Source organism: Periplaneta americana, chromosome 10 (genome assembly GCF_040183065.1).
Source record: "Periplaneta americana isolate PAMFEO1 chromosome 10, P.americana_PAMFEO1_priV1, whole genome shotgun sequence".
In the NCBI taxonomy this organism is placed as follows: Eukaryota; Metazoa; Arthropoda; class Insecta; order Blattodea; family Blattidae; genus Periplaneta; species Periplaneta americana.
Genome location: NC_091126.1, coordinates 438,931 through 457,799, shown reverse-complemented (window position 1 = coordinate 457,799; position 18,869 = coordinate 438,931). Strand labels below are relative to the sequence as shown.

Sequence of the window (18,869 nt, the reverse complement as noted above, 5' to 3'; positions counted from 1 at the left end):
ATCGAACCCAAGCCCGAGCGAAACTCCGGATCGTCAGGCAAGCGCCTCAGCCAACCGAGCTACACCGGTGACTGATTTCACTTATTTCATGAAGATATTTAAATAGAAATAAGAAATGATTTACGGTTATAGTAATAACAGTAATGATAAATAACCTTTAATTCTGATTCTTTTATAAGTACATACACACTTATGCCCTACAAAAAAAATAAGAACCACTTCTGTAGAAGACACAAACCAACTCCTTTACACAAAAGAAAATTTTCAATGACTCATACCACATTGAAATTTACACATATAACTCAAGAAAATTAACAAATTTTTATTTTCCTCACACCACTATACTGATGCATCTTTATTGTATCACGTGATGCTTGTACTCCAAACTGTGGCTACTCTTGTGTCTGTAGGAATTATTCTGGCGAACAGCTGTGTGAGAAACTACTCTCTTACAGTGCTGCAGCATTTTATACGTCTTAATTATTTTGCCACTTATGATGCGTCTTACTAATTGTTTACTTTTATATTCTACAGAAGAAAATGATTTTAATTGTTGTTCTAGCATTTCTCCAAGGATCAGTTTCTTCTTTGTCAGAAGGAACTGGACACCCTCTTAGCAAAGTACAAACTGCAGTGCGTGAGGAAGATTGGTTTGCTTTTTTCGTCTCTGTGATATGAGATGGAGTATAGCATAGGCCTATTTAATGTTTTTTACACGTGAAAAAGCTTTTCCAATTTTTCTGTTAAACGTTTGAGCTTAATGTTTCGGCTTTTAGTTTTTGAATAACTTCACTACTTTTTATTAGCAGAAGAGCTTTTTATATCCTTTCCCAAATTACTATGATTACATTGTTGAATATATTATTTGTTCCTAATTTTCGTGCAATATTCTCTCATCTATTCTCTTCGGTTTTCCTTCGCTCTCTTAATTCTCTATTAGTCATGGCCAAAACTGTCTTAATTTTTCCTTCCTTCTTCCTCTCAGCCCATATCTTACTCTCCGACTCTATGTAAGCAGCGTGCTTTTCAGGATCTGCTTCCATCATTAAACACTCTGGTTCTATTTTCCTTCCAAGTTGCAAGTTTCGACTTTTGACATTTCTTGAAACGTCAGTTTTCTTACTTTTATAAATTTCTGTCTTTAAGCTTTCTTTTCTTGTCCTTCCCTTATTCTCGTATTTTTTCCGTCCTCTAGTCAGTTTACCACCACTCATCATGTAATACAAATACATGATACAGTCGCAATGTTATATCCATATAGAACTATGTAGAGACTGCATTTTTCCAGCTACATCATAAACATCACATCATCAATAATTATCATGGCGTGTGAACTAAATATCCCGTTCTAAATAAATGCACGGTGTTTACAGCCACGGTGTCCACTCCCACGGTGTCCACATTTCAGACTTCGCGCTGGTGTGTTCTAATTACTTTTAAGCATATTAATTTTTCCGATCATATTTCATAAATAGCCTATGAAGTCATTACTTACCCAGCAGTTGGTAATTCCTCCTTGCGTAGTTGAGCTGGCACTTTATTCACGGTGTCCACTTAAAAAAATGAACACATGCTATTCGATGCTGTTTTTGAACTTGATACACAAGTGCAGATTTTTTTTTATGCCTGAGAAAGCACTGGCAATTCACCGTCTTTAGCTCCTGAATGTTCTGGAAGCACCACATTGAACTTCTCTTTTAAAGCGGCAAATTCAAAGCGAAGAATCATCCGTTCCATGGCAAAGCCAAAAACCCGTGGACAAAAACTACACCACTTCTGTAGTGACATTGGGCACTTTTATAAAACTGTTGTATATGGGATGTTTACTTTCTTTAACGCACTTTTCAATACAATGTGTTTGTTTCCATTCGGATTTATAGTTTAAAGGTGATATTCATTGAAATTTATATTCTGTAGTGCGGGACATCCACGGTGTCCACATATTTGGGTATTCCAAGCTATGCATGACGGTAAGAAAATGTAATATCGACCTAAGTTTAGGGTGGATAACTAGGTGTAATAGTGCTGTATTCTTTACACAGGAGACATTTTTCAAGTTACAAGATATTACAGAAATCTATACAGGGGAAAGAAATGTGATGGGTTTCGTGAGAATGACCCAGATAAAGAAGATGGCAAGCAATATTCATACGAAGTTGGATAAACTTATTATTATGGGGGATCCCGCTCGTACATTTCTAGAGCCTGTGGCTGACAACTTCTATAGGCAGAACGTGCTGTCACAGAAAGTAGCAGTACCTTCGTTGAAGAGCATCCCTGCTGATGAAAGTGTGCATGCATATATGGAACTTAAAGAAACTTTAAAGAACAAGTCGACCTGGTTGGCGAGTTGGTATAGCACTGGCCTTCTATGCCCAAGGTTGTGGGTTCGATCCCGGGCCAGGTCGATGACATTTAAGTGTGCTTAAATGCGACAGGCTCATGTCAGTAGATTTTCTGGCATGTAAAAGAACTCCTGCAGGACAAAATTCCAGCACATCCAGCGACACTGATATAACCTCTGCAGTTGTGAGTGTCGTTAAATAAAACATAACATTATTAAAGAACAATGCGGAAATCTATGTGGAAAATGCTCTTGAGGCAATGCGCGAGGATTACCGACCCTTTGTTGATGGTGCACTAAACACACTGTGGATTCTCGTGTCAAATGTGAATTATGAATGGTTCTTCTCCAAATTTACTTGTGTTTTAAGTGAACAAAGAAGAAATCTTAGCATGACAAACTTGGAACTCTTGTCATCTTATAACTATGACAGTAAACAGAGTTTGTTAATATAGGTTTATAATTTTTGTTTGTAATAATTAGTGAGTAGGTTAAACATACATTTAGTTTTTTATCCTTATTCTATACCTGAATTAAAATTAAATGGTTCATGTCATTCTAGTCATTAAGAAGCTACTATTTCTTTTCCCCTTGCATATTAATAAAACTGTAAACAGTAATTCAGGAATAGACAATCACAGCACTCAAGAATTTTCCTTTTTCACCCAAGAATTTAATTATTTTACTCAAGAATTTTTATCTCTGTCACTCAAAAAATTTAGGCGATTTTATTCAAGAAATTTGAGAGTCCCTACTTATTGGACAACAAAATTTAAAAATATATATACTCAAATATATAAAATAGCAAAACAGGTTTTACTATTAACTGCTATTTATTCAAATAATACTATAAAATGCTATTTCTTTAAACATTAATAAATAATAACACTAATGCTACAATTTCACATCTCATGATAAAAAATGAAAAAAAAGAAAAGGACAATAACACACAGAAAGGCGATGAAATGTAAGAATTGTTGTAATAAATTATTTCGCGAAATAGTTGAGATAATTCGTGTTGTAATAATGATAAAAGTGTGTTGAAGGGAACTTGGATCTAGAGGTCAGTTTTGAAGAAAAGAATAATAATAAAAAAAAAAAAACAGACTATAGCAAATTTCTTAAAACAGGGTTTAGTTAATTAATAACGATTAGTGTAATTAAGGGAGGAAAAACCTGTACAAAAGTGTATTAAAGTATAATTCGTGTTGTAGTGTGATGGAAATGTTTTAAAAGAAACTTGAAACTAGAGGTCGGGGGGGGGGGGGAAGTGCGTGCATGTGCATGTATTCACACTGCAAATGGGTAAATGCCCGGTGGCAGTGGTAACTAATTACACTCAATAATGACAATTAATAATAAATTAATGACACTAATAATAATAATAATAATAATAATAATAATAATAATAATAATAATAATAAAACTAACAAGAAGCATCCTAAATTAAATGAATGATCACTTAAAATAACATTTAAAGTAAATCTAATTTGTATCTTAATCCTAAGTTCGAACTAAAACCCACGAGTATGATATGTTCATACAAGCACAAGTACCTTTCAGCACTACACTCATTTCGCTGTCAACTCACTCACTGCACTGGTACTACGACACATTTCACTGATACTATCCTGATTTCACCAACACTTCAAAAACATTTCGCTGTTCAAATACTTCGCTCTACCACTATAAACTATAAAACTTCACTGACACAACACGACACACTTCACTGATACAATACTTCAAATAACAAAACATCAATTACACAGTTTAAATACTGTGTATAATTACCGTCTATTAGTAAAGTCCTTAAGCCTATTTTAAACACATTTTTGGTTATTGGTACAGGCTTTAGTAAGTCTGCAGGTAAAGCATTCCAGTCCCTGATAGTATGATTAAGGAAAGAAAACTTTCCAGTGTCCATCCTCTGTCTCTGTTTACTTTCATAGTTATAAGATAGATAGGTAAGGACTAGAAAACGAAGTACGGAAATTTTTTTAAACAGTGTTTAGTTAATACCAATATCAGTTTAAGTTTTATTGGACAGATATTGAAGAAAAATGGGAGTATAAGGGCACAGTACATCAGTTATTCATACATTTCAGAAAGGCGTACAGCTTGGTTAAGAGAGAAGTTTTATATAATATTCTTATTGAATTTGGTATTCCCAAGAAGCTATTTCGATTAATTAAAATGTGTCTCAATGAAACTTACAGCAGAGTGCGTATAGGCCAGTTTCTGTCTGATGCTTTTCCAATTCACTGCAGGCTAAAGCAAGGAGATGCACAATCACTTTCACTTTTAACTTTGCTCTAGAATATGCCATTAGGGAAGTCCAGGAAAACAAGGAGGGTTTGGAACTGAATGGGTTACATCAGCTGTGTGTTTATGCAGATGACGTGAATATGTTAGGAGAAAATTCACAAACTATTAGGAAAAACACGGGAATTTTACTTGAAGCAAGTAATGAGATAGGTTTGGAAGTAAGTTCAAAAAAGACAAAGTATATGATTGTCTCGTGACCAGAACACAGTACGCAATGGAAATATAAAAATTGGAAATTTATCCTCTGAAGAGGTGGAAAATTTCTAATACCTTGGAGCAATAGTAACAAATATAAATGACACTCGGGAGGAAATTAAAAGCAGAATAAGTATGGGAAATGCCTGCTATTATTTGGTTGAGAAGCTTTGTCATCTAGTCTGCTTTCAAGTTAAAATTTATAAAACAGTTATATTAAATAAGTATCAGTATAGTAGAGCAGTTACCAATGAGATGTCGACAATAATTTATGCTGTTTACTAAGCTATTGCTGAAGTTTAATAGTATGCTAATGTAAATTATGGTTATGGTGTGACCAGAATACATAAATGTGAAGGTACATCATAACTTGTACCCATGTTGATGACATTTAACCATTTATGCCCACTGGGTCGTTAACGACCCAGTGATTATAATTTGTATAAAATATCCCGGTTGTGTTATATTGTGACTTCTGTAAATTAGGTTGGTAACTGAAAGTGTTGTCTTGAGTTATAAACATGTGTGTTTAATTAGTGGTGCACCATTCACATTTTATTTGAAACTATCTCTCGCTTGCGTAATTGACTAGAATTCTGCAGCACATAGCTAATAATTTCTATTTGTTGGCATGGAGTGTGGCTCATTGTCGAGCTTCTGAATACGAATCTAAAACATCAAAATGTAAGTAATACAATATATCCTGATAGCATTGTAACAGTTATAGTAATATAGCAACAATGACAATAGTTTTTAGAGTGGGTCGTTAACGACCCAGTGGGAAAATGAGAGGTACCATTTTGTCGCTTAGTAATATTTCTGTTTATATGATTCTTTTTCGTTAGTTATAGTTTATTTTTGTTTTGATATACTAAGAAGGGACTGAAAACTCATGAAATACTGTCTGAACTTGAAGCAACAGACACGAGGAGCAATCCTGGAGAAATTGATGTTTATATTCCACCACCTGTACATGGAGAAAGCGATGGGGATTCTGGAAATGAGGAGTGTAATAATCCAGACTGCTTGACGAGGACATTGTTTGAAGCAGAAGCTGAGGTAAGGTTTTCAAATGAAACAAGAGATGATGAAAATGATTCCCCTGAGTCTACTTTGGAGGCTACAGTATTGTTGGAAGTAGAAGCTGAGTTAGAGACTACAACTAAAACAAGAGATGATAAAAACTATAATCCAAGATCTGTACTGAATACAAAATATATTCCGCAGTGGAAGAAGGGTCAGACCCCCCTAATTTTCCACCAGATTATAATCCTGTCCAGTCGAGTCATCCATTATCACTTCCTAAAGACAGTCATCCAGCTGAATATTTTGACAGTTGTTTCAAATGAGTTTGGCGTGCACCCTATAGGAACAGCAGATCGGTACTCAGCCAAATAAAAGAAGAGGATATCCATTACACAATCCACCCCATCAAGAAATACAATAGTTTTATGGGAGGTGTTGATCAGATGGATCAAAACATGGCAGCATACAGAATTGGAATAAGAGGGGAAAAAATGGTGGATGTTTGATGTCGCCATGAATAATGCATGGTTAACAGCAAGGTCAAAAGGAATTTCCTTGGATAATTTGTCCTTCAGACGTACAACTGTAATCGCTATGATGCAGAAATATGGAACACCAGCATCTTCACCCGCGGCCCAGAAAGCATCTGAATGAGGGAAATATGGCCGCAGGTCCAGCTCATCGCAATGCTGGACACTTGCTGGTGGTTGGTCAGCCACGTCGCTGATGCGCTGTCTGCAAAAACAAGACTACTAAAGGCTGTTCCAAACCTTCATGCCCGACTCCGCTTCATGAGAAGTGCGTCAGAGAGTTTCATACATAACATGGTAATTATGTATTTGGATAATATTGAGTCATTTATATTTTACTATACGTATTTTTATGACTAAACTTTATGTGAATATGTACTTGTGCACTGTAAAATTATAAATATTACATGTAAAACATCAATAATATGTTGATTCAATAACACAAAGAAATAATATTCACAATTATTGTCGTGACATGTAGTAATTTAGATATAAATAAAAAGAAAGAAAAAATGTATATCAGATTTTCCCACTGGGTCGTTAACGACCCACCCTGAAAAGGGGACTAAATGTAAAAATTCATCTGTGTTCGCTCATTTACAATTAAAAATATATAAAAACAAAAACTATGTGTGACATTCACAACATTTGGACAAAAATAAAGTTACGGGCATAAATGGGTTAATATATTAGCAAAGCTGGAAACTGAAATCTTCATCTCTCTTCTTTTTTTATTAAGGACGTAGATCATATTATTTATGCTAAAACTGTCATACGTAAATAAATTTTCTTTAATTTGCTAGACAATGGAACTTACTTATCTAGCATTCCTCAATTGTCAGACCATTTTGCACTAGATTTAAAGTCATTGAGGCAGTAGAGCAAGTGGACAGTTTCAAATACTTGGTGTGTACTATAAGGAGTAACATGAGCTGCTGCCAGGAAGTCCAAAGAAGGATAGCAATGACAAAGAAATCTTTTAATATAAAAAGGAGAATCTTCTGCGGACCTCTGGAAAAAGAACTAAGGAAGAGACTAGTGAAGTGCTTTGTTTGAATTGTGGCATTGTATGGGGCAGAAACATGGACATTACGACGACGTAAATAGGAGCATTTGAAATGTGGAAATGGAGAAGAATGGAGCGTGTAAAGTGGAAAGATAGAATAAAATAGGAAGTTGTATTGGAAAGAGTGGGTGAAGAAAGAATTATGCTGAAAATGATCAGGAAGAGGAAAAGGAATTGGTTGGGTCACTGGCTCAGAAGAAAATGCCTACTGAAGGATGCACTGGAAGGGATGGTTAATGGGAGAAGAGTTCGGGGCAAAAGGAGATATCATATGATAGGCGACATTAAGATATATGGATCATATGAAAAGACAAAGAGGAAGGAAAAAAATAGGAAAGATACGAGAAAGCTGGGTTTGCAGTGAAAGATCTGACCTTGGGCACAACACTATGAATGAATGAACATTACCCACATTGGTACAAAAGTATTGAAAAGCTCATTCAAAAAAAAAAATCATTCCAAAACTGCCAATAATGAGTTTGGTCTAACAGGGTCTATCTTCAGAACATTTTATCAGATGAGAGAAGATACAACCCTACTTGTACTATATGTCTGGTCTTTATGGAAACAATTTATGAGTGGCTGTAATTTTCTTGCTCTTGAATGCTATGAAAAAATTCACAAACTTCTTTTGGAAATAAGTCCTTCAATTCTTTTATGAAATTTATTGTTTTCTATACTTAAAAAATATCTGCCTTTTGATGTTAAGTTCGTATCAATATTTATCAATTTTAAGTTCATCAAATACTCCTAAAAATTCGTGTATGGACCGAAATTTTTACAATTACAACATCTGTTAACTTTATGAACTGGTATTTTTTAAATTTACATTTTTCTCGTACGGAAGAAGCTATTTCTTTTCTCGCTGCATAGTCCTTCTACATGCTTACTTATATGATTATACGATTATAATGATAACTTACAAAAACAATGACAAATAACTTCTTTAAAATAGTTTGTAGATTAAAATGTCAAACACAGAAACTCCTAAGTTTACAAGAAATCACAAACTGCGTGTCTTTATGAACAAAAAATGTCACACTTCAACAGAAGTGTTAAGAAAGAGTTTCAAACTTACCAAACAGTCTACATGAAACCAATGTTAAAAAATTTAATTTGACAGCAGAATATAATCAGACTAATTTTCCCATTTACCCAGTGTACAAAATTGATATTCAATTCTCATTAGATCCACTCAGTGACAAACTTCACACTACAATGCAATTAGGGAGTCATGCAACATCATGGCGTTCTGGCAACAATCATTTTTCTGCTTATCAAAAAAGTGTCTTAGCTCTTGGTAGAAAAGGAAGTTCAGATTTGAATTAATGCAACAAGAGCAGCATTTCACTCATTTAATAGCAGATGCTGAAAATGCAACCAAGTATAATATCTCACTGAAAAGTTTTAATTTACACAAGAATTCTTAGAAACTTGAGAGAAAATTGTTTCTTCCATTTTAAGTCCTGAAGTATTGCGTTTGTACTTAATTTTCTTGCAGGTGAAAAACGAATAGTTTTAAACTGGGAGAATCATCTGCGTTTATCATTTAGCATCTCGTCTTTTAGCACCTAACACAACTTTGTTTCCTTGTCTAAAAAGAATCATTATTTTGTGTTTCATTTACAATTCCATATATCATGATGCAGTTGGAAATGTTGATATCAGAATATTTCCTAGATTCTTCTTGTGTCCCAAACGACTCAGTGTTCTGATAAGAACATTATCCTAATGTGAGCACACACAGTAATAATGTGTCAGAAAATGACAAACTTGATTTCACATCAGGGTGACAAAATATATTACTCATCTGAAATTTAATTATATGTGAATTAACAATATGCTGATGAGCTGTGTATCAGCTCGAACTGCGCCATTCAGGCTTCTTTTATTCATAGTGGGCTATCGATAGTCAAGCAGCCATGCAGGGGGGAGCAATCCAGAATGCATAGGACTCAGTAAGCAAAGCCCCACAACAGGATAGTTGGTCTTGGGGGAGGGATCATGTCGGAGGTTTAACAGGGGAGTGGGGAATCGATTAATATATTTTGTTAAATATGATAGATTGCCCTTTCTCATGTTTGCTTGACTATCATTTTGAGATTAACCTTTAAGTATGGAACTGACTGTATTGTGTTGTACTGTATTAATGTCAGTTCATATTATTTGTTTATATTACTGATAATCTGTCATATTTAATTTAACATCAGAGCTCAATTATTCATTCAGTAGTATTAAACTCAGATTCCTACTCACTGTATATTACATTCATGTTAACTGCAGTTTATGATTTCGAGTCCTTTATTGTTAACTTAACTTTAGGATCTGGATCATTAATACTGTTTATTTGTATTTTAACTTACTTATAACATATTCAGCCTAGTTCTTTTCCTTATTTCCACTGAGCCATTTTGATTTTCCCAAACATACATCACTGATGAACCAACAGACTGCACATTTCGAAGTATGATACAGATATGTTTTGTTATCGAACATTATGCCATCCATATGTTTTACAAATGAAGTAATGATTGATACTAGCACATGTTCAGTTTGCAGTCTAGTCACAACAGATGTCTGTTATTGCCATTTTTGGAATCAGCTAATTTTGGTTGGAAGGTACATCCCCTAACTCCTATATGGCACACCGATATGGGAGAAGGCCTTAACAAAACAAAACAACTTAAGGAAATATCAACGTGTTCAAAGACTAATGAACATAAAAATAGCGAAGGCATTTAGAACACTTTCATATGACGCCTCATGTGTAATAGCAGGAGTTCTTCCAATTCGTCTAGTCATAGAAGAAAAGGTCAGAATTTATAGAGCCACCCACAAAAACATGGAGTACGATGCACCTCTGGAAGTGATTCACTGGCCACACCCAGCTGAAGAACCACTCATAAGAGCGCCTATGGAGGATATGGCAAACAAAATAGATGTATACACGGATGGAAGTAAAATCGGAGGAAAAGTTGGAGCTGCTGCAGTCATAATCCAAAACGACATGGTCATCCACCGATCCAAATACAAACTGCATGAAAAATGTTCTAACAATCAGGCAGAACAAATAGCAATCTTGAAGGTACTACAACACATTGAGAATGTAGAAATAACAGAAGAAACAGAGAATAATGCAGTAGTTAACACAGACAGCAAAGTGACACTGGACACTTTACAGAACAAGAATAAACATAATCCAATAATTGAAAATATAAAGAGAGAATTGAAAAAATTGGAGAGACAGCAATGGACAGTTCTCTTTAGGTGGGTGAAGGCCCATGTCGGAATAGTAGGGAATGAGATAGCTGACCGTCTTGCCAAACAAGCCGCCATAGAAGATGAAGGGGAAATAGCTTATAACAAAATACCGAGAGATACCATAGTAACAGAAGAGAGAGAAAAGACCTTAAGAAAATGGCAAGAGCAGTGGACTATCTCAACTAAGGGCGCAATAACGAAATCATTCTTCCCATCAATTAAAGATAGACTGAAGATAAATTTACCTGTCGGGGCAGAATTTACTTCTATTGTGACAGGTCACGGCTTCACAAGATCGTACCTTCACAGATTCAAGATTATTCCAACTCCAACGTGCCCTTGCAGACTAAAAGAAGAGCAGACAGTCAACCATATAATATTAAGATGTGCCACACTGATAAAAGAAAGAAGAATCCTACGAGCTAGTATAATACGCACAGGTCAAACCTGGCCTCCACCTTTTGATCAGTTCACAACAGCATACCTCAAAAGCTTCAGAAAATTTATAAAATCCATAGAATTTGGCAAAATGTAACAGAATTGAAATTAGAAATAATATTAACAATGATGGTAACCTAAAATATAAGAAGTACAATTAGGCAACACTTGTATCTATAAGAATTTCAAGATCGCAATCAAAATTGTAAATGTCTTGTTCTCATAAATTATGTAACTAATTATTGTAATATTTTATGTAAAGCATGTAGTATTACTCCAATGTAATGGAGCATGCTGATATAAAAAAAAAAACATCCCCTAACTCCTATTTGTAGTCAGTGAATATCAGGATAATCAATCAATCAATTTGGATGATTTCTTCAATGTGTTCTTGTGGTGTGTTGTTGTCTATGAGCATTTCTTTTAATATCTGTAATGTGTCTTGTATCGGTATGTTAGTGTATAAGTTAGTGATATCGAAAGATGCTAGTGTTGCACTGTGTGGAATGTGTTGTTTTGTTTTGTTGACTAGGTCTATAGTGTTTTTTATTGTCGTCTGTTTTCTGAATTTTATGTTGTTTCTGATGATTTTGTCCATGTGTGTGGCTAGTTTGTGTGCTGGTGCCTGTTTGTAGTTGATTAGAGGTCTGATTGGTATGTTTCCTTTATGTATCTTGGGTAGTGCATTGAGTTTAGGTGCTGCTGGTTTGATGGGTTTGAGTTGTTGTTTCATATTGTGCGGTATTACTTGTTTGCTTTTGTTGATTGTGTTTTTTATTGTGTTGTGGTATTGTGTGGTAGGGTCTTTTTCAAGTTCTGTGATGTTATTTTGTTTAAAGTATGTTTCTATTTTGTTGTGTAGGTCTTGTTTGTGTAGTATTACTGTGCAATTGCCTTTGTCTGCTTTGGTGAAAATGAGGTTGTGTTGTTGTTGTTTTTCTTTTAGTTGTTTTAGTTTTAGTTTTACACATACAACCCAAAAACCAAAAACTCAACACACTAGAACAATATGAAATATACAGACATACTAAAACACACCCTAATCAAATTCTCAACACACAGATCAATTTCAGAACACACACACTATTTGACTCAACTCTTCATCACACGAACGCACCCACGAAGTTGAGATGACGCCGAGTCACAGAAGGCTCTGAGGATGGTGTCAAGTAGCAACGAAACAGCTGTAAGCTGCACATGCTTACATAATTAATACGAATAAGATCGCCATTTAATCATTTATTTATATTCAATTGTTAAAAGTAATTTACGAAAGTTCCAACATGGATTATCAAGACCATTAAAATGCTCAGTCCCATGTCTATTTTGTTTATTTAGTGAACTGTAAATGGTTAAAAGTAGTGCACGAAGGATTCAACATGGAACATAAAATTCATTACTTAAACAATTTACAGAAATATCTAAGTATATAAATTATTTTGTGCCTCACCAGTGGCAGTTTCCATCACAGTCACCCTCACATCAGACATCTGCGAGCTTTCATCATTCAAACCATCTATTATTTCCCCATCTTCTGAACGCTTCTTTTTCTTTTTCTGTAGGATAAAGATAAAGGCAATTAAAACTCACGGTGGAAGCTGCATGGTTGGTGATGAAGAGCAATGATAGTAGATGTGAAGTTAATGTAAATTTGCCAAAAAAATATTTCTCAAGTTATTTCTACATTTTACTCTTTAACAGATGTAACCAAATGTGGAAACATTCATTGATTAAAGTTCTCGTTAACACTTTGTTAGAAACATAAAATTTACTTTGTCATACGTTAAAAGTGTTAAATGTGGAAAGTCGTCTAATATGTTATGCATGCCTCTCCGATTCATCAAACCTTAATAACATTGGAATATTGTAACTTGGTAAATAATGTACAGAATAAAGGGCCAGACTTTGTGAATGGCTCTGTTTAAATTTATTCACACAAGTCACACAGAAAATTATGCAAGATTAAGTATGATTTGAGACTTACAATGTGATCAACGTGGTGCGAGGTTTTTGGATATTTGCATGGTGCTGTAGATGAATGTGATCTATCTGTTGGATAACTCAGAGTGAGCATATACAGTAGTGACAAGTGGTGGGGCTATTATTACTTTTAATGCTTATTGTCTTCTTTCTCTTGTTCCTTAAAAGGAGCCAACTGGTTTTGCACTTTTCTTCACACACCTAGTCTTCTCACCATTCTTCTATACTTATTTATCATTAATAATCCGTTCAGTTACTTCAATTAACAATTTTTTAACTTTATTATGTTAATATTAAACTATTACAGTACTGGTATTTTACTCGATTTATTAATTTCAAAGAGGTGTTCGTCATATTCTGAATCCTAGTAAGGTTCTGAGCAATCTTCTGGTTTCCTGTTGGTGTCCTGGTGTGGTGTGTTTATGATTGTTCATGTTGCACTGAAAAGATATGTTCTGAAATGCAGTTGAGTGATGAAGTGCTGTGTGTGTTTCTATACTATACAACAAATGGATCTGAAACTCTGACTCAGGTAAATGAGCAGCAGTATCATATACAACAAATGGATCTGAAACTCTGACCCAGGTAAATGAGCAGCAGTATCATATACAACAAATGGATCTGAAACTCTGACCCAGGTAAATGAGCAGCAGTATCATATCACAAACCCAACCCCGCACCACTCACTTCTCTCCTCACTCAGTTCATTAGAAGCCCACAAGGACAGCAAAGGAATAAGTGTTGCCTCATTTCGTAAACAAAACAAAAAAAAAATATCTCTCTCTCTCCCTCTCCCCCCTCTCTCTCTCAGCCGAAGAGCTGTGTGCTGATTGGCTCTTATTAGTGCGGACTGCAGCTGACGTGTCGTCTTGTTTTGTGCTGTTCGGCTGATTGACCGCAGGTCTCATGATGGTCTCATCAGTGGAGGACACATAAGAACTCGTCCGCCGAGCCCATCGTGAGACCTGTGCAAGCCGAACAGCACAAAACAAGACGACACATCGGCAGCGTTCACGCCGTGGTCCGCACTAATAAGAGCCAATCAGAGCACAGCTCCTCGGCTGACTACTCCCTCTGATACTATAAATCAAGGAGCTGGGTACCCTTAGTTATCATTTAACCCTGAAGATGAGGAAGATGAACATCCTTGAAACATCAGTGGATCACCAACTTATGACCTGGCTGGAAGCCCAAGAAAATTTTGAGTTATCACGTTGCCAGGAAAGCTTCTGTAGTTATTTGAAATTAAAACGTTCACCTTAAAGAGAGCATATGTAGAGCTGAAAAGAAACGTATATATCACTTCATATACAGTAATTGGTATTTACATACAGAGAGTCAATTAACTTTTAAACTCAATTGTCTCGGAACATCATTTTCAGTTATGCACCCTTGTTAGAGTAATGTCCTCAATTCAAACAACTCCTCAAACATTTTTGAAACCATTATTCAAAAACACATTTTCTTTTATGTGAAAAACAAAATAAATTCAGCACAACATGAACTTACTAAATATAAATCCACTGCAACTAACCTGGTCTCATATTTGAATCAAATTTTTACAGACCCAGAAACAAAATCTGGGCCACCTGAATTTTTGTTCCCGAGTCTGTACCACTAATTGAAACACAAGGACAAACTGATTCAATGTAATATTTTGATTTCAGTAAAGTGTTCGTTGTAGTTACGCAAAATATCTTACTGTGTAAGTAGGAAACCTTGGTCTTTCTGTAAGTTAGTTACGTAAACTGGTTTGAAAACTGTTTACACGATAGACAATCATGCATAAGAGTGTCTAACACTCTATAATATAACTCTGACATGGAGAACAGAAGAATAAGCAAATTGGCTACCACAGATTCTTACTAGGTAGCACCTCAATTTGTGAACTAAATTGATGGCCAGACTCGAGGGGGGAAGAAGAAGTGGTTCTGGGGAGGAAGTGGTTGCATGTAGGAAAGTGGAATCAAGCCGTTTCGTTCACATATAGTGCGTCTTCTTCATCATGCCTGCGATGATTGACCGGCCGCATGCCCGGTGGGAGGCTGTGCTTCTGTTGCAGAGATCGCAAGTGCACTCACATAACTTAACTCGTTAAAACTTACAATGCAGCTTCATGCACAATATCTGGTTCTCTGATGATCAATATCTGTCATTCTGTGATGCTGTGTGGCCATGCAGATGAAATCGAGCATTAGAAAAAAAAAATCGATTGGGGATCAAGTTCTTCATTATTTACTTTTTCAAATACCTAATTACAAAAATTAAGTCTTCGACTTTAATCTTGGGACTGTAATTCATGACGTGATGGAATTCTGTATGGTTTTAGTTTCAATAATTTTGTTGCCACTCTCGCAGATGCTTATAAATCCCTGCCTGCTGTGCTACACATCTCAGAGACTTGTGTTGGCTACGCTCTAATGCTGCACCAATTTCATTTTTTCCTCTGTAAGAACACGGCACTTTTGTCGTCTTTGTCTGTCATTTACAGAACCTGTTTCATTGAATCTATTAAATAACCTTAATATTGTTTTTCTAGAGGGTACTGGCCTGTCAGGAAATTTACGTCTGAATTTTCGCCTCATTGAAGCACACGATTTTCTATTCCTTATATACGTGTTACATATGTAAATACGTTCCCTTAATGAATATCTGTTTACCATGACGAAATGATTTGTTCTCCATCTCAGCTAAATGAATACTGCCAGAGGCCAAGTTACAGATAAACTGTTGATATGAATGGGAATGGTCTTGACTAGCTGCATCAGCATACATGTTGTCTTAGCAGCCTCCCACCGGGCATGCGGGATTTCAGATTTGCTTGTTCTAGTGTTGAGTTTCTTTGTGTAGGATTTGCACGTCTGTTTCTATATTGCTGTAGTTGTAGTTAAGAGTTTGTGACGTGTGATTTAGTTATGGCTGTGATATGTTCCTTGTATCGTGTTTGAAAATATCTCCCAGTCTATCCAATGTACAAGGTGTTACAACTGTTGCATGTTAATTTGTAACCACCCATTAGGTTATTTTTCTTTGTGTATCCTGTGCGTGTGTTCTGTATTTTAATTTCTTGAGAGACCTTGAAATCTTGTGTTTTTATATTTATATATTAGTGTCATATATTTGTTGTATTCATGTGCTTGTGTTTTATTTCTGTTTCTTTGTGACTGTGTTTAGTGTTGTTTATGGTGGCTATTATGTTAGGGTTGTACCCATTCCCTTATGATATGTATTTGATAGCGTGTACTTCATTATATTCTTGTGTTATAATATTGAACTCGCAATATACAAACCCTACATGACATCCAATCCTGGGGAATAGTTATTCCTTGATAATGGATCCCTGCCTTCCCTAATGGAGCCAATATCTCTAGGTCTAGAAGTAAATAACCAAAAACCTTGCACTAATGTTAAATTAATTAATATTTATTTATAATTAATAATATTAATAGACAATCAATTATGTGGATGAAAATTAAAACTTACCTTTCTTTCTTTCTGTTCTCGCTGTTTTCGACGTTGCTCAATTTTATGCTGCTTTACCATCTCTGTCAGATTGCCTATATATTCATCCGTCTGCGACAATAGGAATGCAAGTCGTTTGTCCTTCTTCTGATCAATCAATTTCCTATTGAAATATATAATAATTTGAGAAAAATGCTATCATTACTCAGTAACTTTTTTAGGATATTTAACTCATTTTAAGTTATTATATACAGTATATTAGGTCATTACCTTAATGCGCACGCACACGCACATGCACAAAAGTTGTTTGTTTAATGATGCAACATCAGCTATATTAAAAACTAGGTTATTTAGCATCACTGGAATTGGTGATAAGAGAGATGGTATGTGCTAAGATGAGGCCGAGGATTCACTATAAATCACTTGACATTTGTCTCACATTTGGGGAAAAATTCGGAAAAAACCCAACCACGTAATCAGCTGAAGTGAGAATCGAACCTACACGTGAATGCAGCTCCAGATCAGCAGACAAATGTAGCAAGAATGCGCACACACGCGCACACACACACAGAGTAAAATCTGTCTATGACAGAACCTTCTTAAGAAGGAAACCTTTCGATACAGAAAGAAAATCTCAGAACGGAACAATTTTGTACATTAAAACAGCTTCCATAAGCCAGAAACTTCCATAACACGGAAAATTATTTTTAAGTTAATGGCACAATTACAGAGAAAGCATTGCAATAACATGTGTATTCAGTATGTCAGTGTAATTTGTACTGAAGTGTAAAGTAGCTGCTGATTTTAAGTCTGTAGACTACTATTTCATTTTAAATAATATTTACACGAAAGTAGAACAAGGTGATGCATTCATGTTGTGAAAATATGTTATGTTAAGAATCAGGATGAGATGGGTTCTGTTATGTCTTCTGAATGGGTATTAGCCGTAAAATTTCATATTTTATGTATGACTTAAGTTGTTTTTTGCATATTCCTTAAATTACATGAATATTTAAGCAATCCTTTATAAGAAGGAAACCTGCCGAGATGGAAAATTTTCTATGTAACCATCATGTTCTGTCAGACATGTTTTACAGTGTGTGTGTGTGTGTGTATGTACATACATATGTATATACAGGATAGAAGTTTAAGTTATTATCTTTGAAGAAATCAAAAATTAATAAATTAATTTACTTATTTTCTTGGTTCTTCACTTCTAACTGTAATAAGTTACTCTTGTTTATTTCTAAACTAGATGACATACCTATAACCTTCTTCATCTTCTGCCATTAGTCGTCTCATTCTCTCTTTTTCAATTCTCTCTTGTTCTTTCTTTTGCTCACGTTCTGCATTTGCATGGTGATTCAGCACTGCACGGTTTAGCCTCAGGATTTTTGCAATGTTGTTTCTATGGTACTCTTTTAAATCCTTACCATGTTGCAGTACTGCATTCAAATATTCCTGGTAACAATTTTAACTATTATAGGTAATACCACACAATGATTTCATTTTCTTAATAAATTCGCGATCATGGAACAAGAGTGAATTTATCGAAAGGAAATGAAAACCTTCCGTGATATTTAATCAATAATAAATAAATAATTTATAAAATAAACATAATGCATACTACTATCGGATAAGCTATTTCATTTACTTACAGCCTAACACGACATCCTGTAAACTACTGTAACTACACAAGAATGACAGAAACAACAGAATAATGGAAGTATTATTTTTTTATCATAAACATAAACGTGATATTTAATCAATAATAAATAAATAATTTATAAAATAAACATAATGCATACTACTATCGGATAAGCTATTTCATTTACTTACAGCCTAACACGACATCCTGTAAACTACTGTAACTACACAAGAATGACAGAAACAACAGAATAATGGAAGTATTATTTTTTTATCATAAACACAATAATATATAAAAACTGAAAATTTAATTAAATGTATAATTACCGGAGTGACATTTTGTAAAAATAAAAATATTGGGTGCACTTAATGCAGAGGAAATTAATGTTCACTTATTATTTCTGGGTTTACAGCTAATGATGTTATGCTACTCCTCAATGTTTTGTAGAAACAATTGCGAATATCAACGACAAGAGAGAAGGAATTTGTTGAAATTCAATGGATTCTTACACTTAATTTGTCAATTGTATATAAGTGAGATAGTCTCCCAAAATATTTCATTCTGGTAATATGTGCATTTCTGTGTACAATTTCA

General features: G+C 34.9%; 1 protein-coding gene across 8 annotated transcripts in view; it reads right to left on the bottom strand.

Moving 5' to 3' along the window:
• The window catches only part of LOC138707363 (ATP-dependent helicase brm-like), a 233,327-nt gene that overhangs the window by 146,643 nt on the left and 67,815 nt on the right, over positions 1 to 18,869 (bottom strand). For all 8 annotated transcript variants that reach the window (XR_011334196.1, XM_069836654.1, XM_069836649.1 and 5 more), the window contains 3 exons: positions 17,892 to 18,088; positions 16,649 to 16,790; positions 12,636 to 12,741 (listed from right to left, as the gene is read on the bottom strand). Coding sequence is in view for 7 of the 8 variants with exons in the window: in XM_069836654.1 (XP_069692755.1) it covers positions 12,636 to 12,741; positions 16,649 to 16,790; positions 17,892 to 18,088 (445 nt within the window). In the remaining variant the exon portion in view is untranslated. The remainder of the gene's footprint in view (positions 1 to 12,635; positions 12,742 to 16,648; positions 16,791 to 17,891; positions 18,089 to 18,869) is intronic.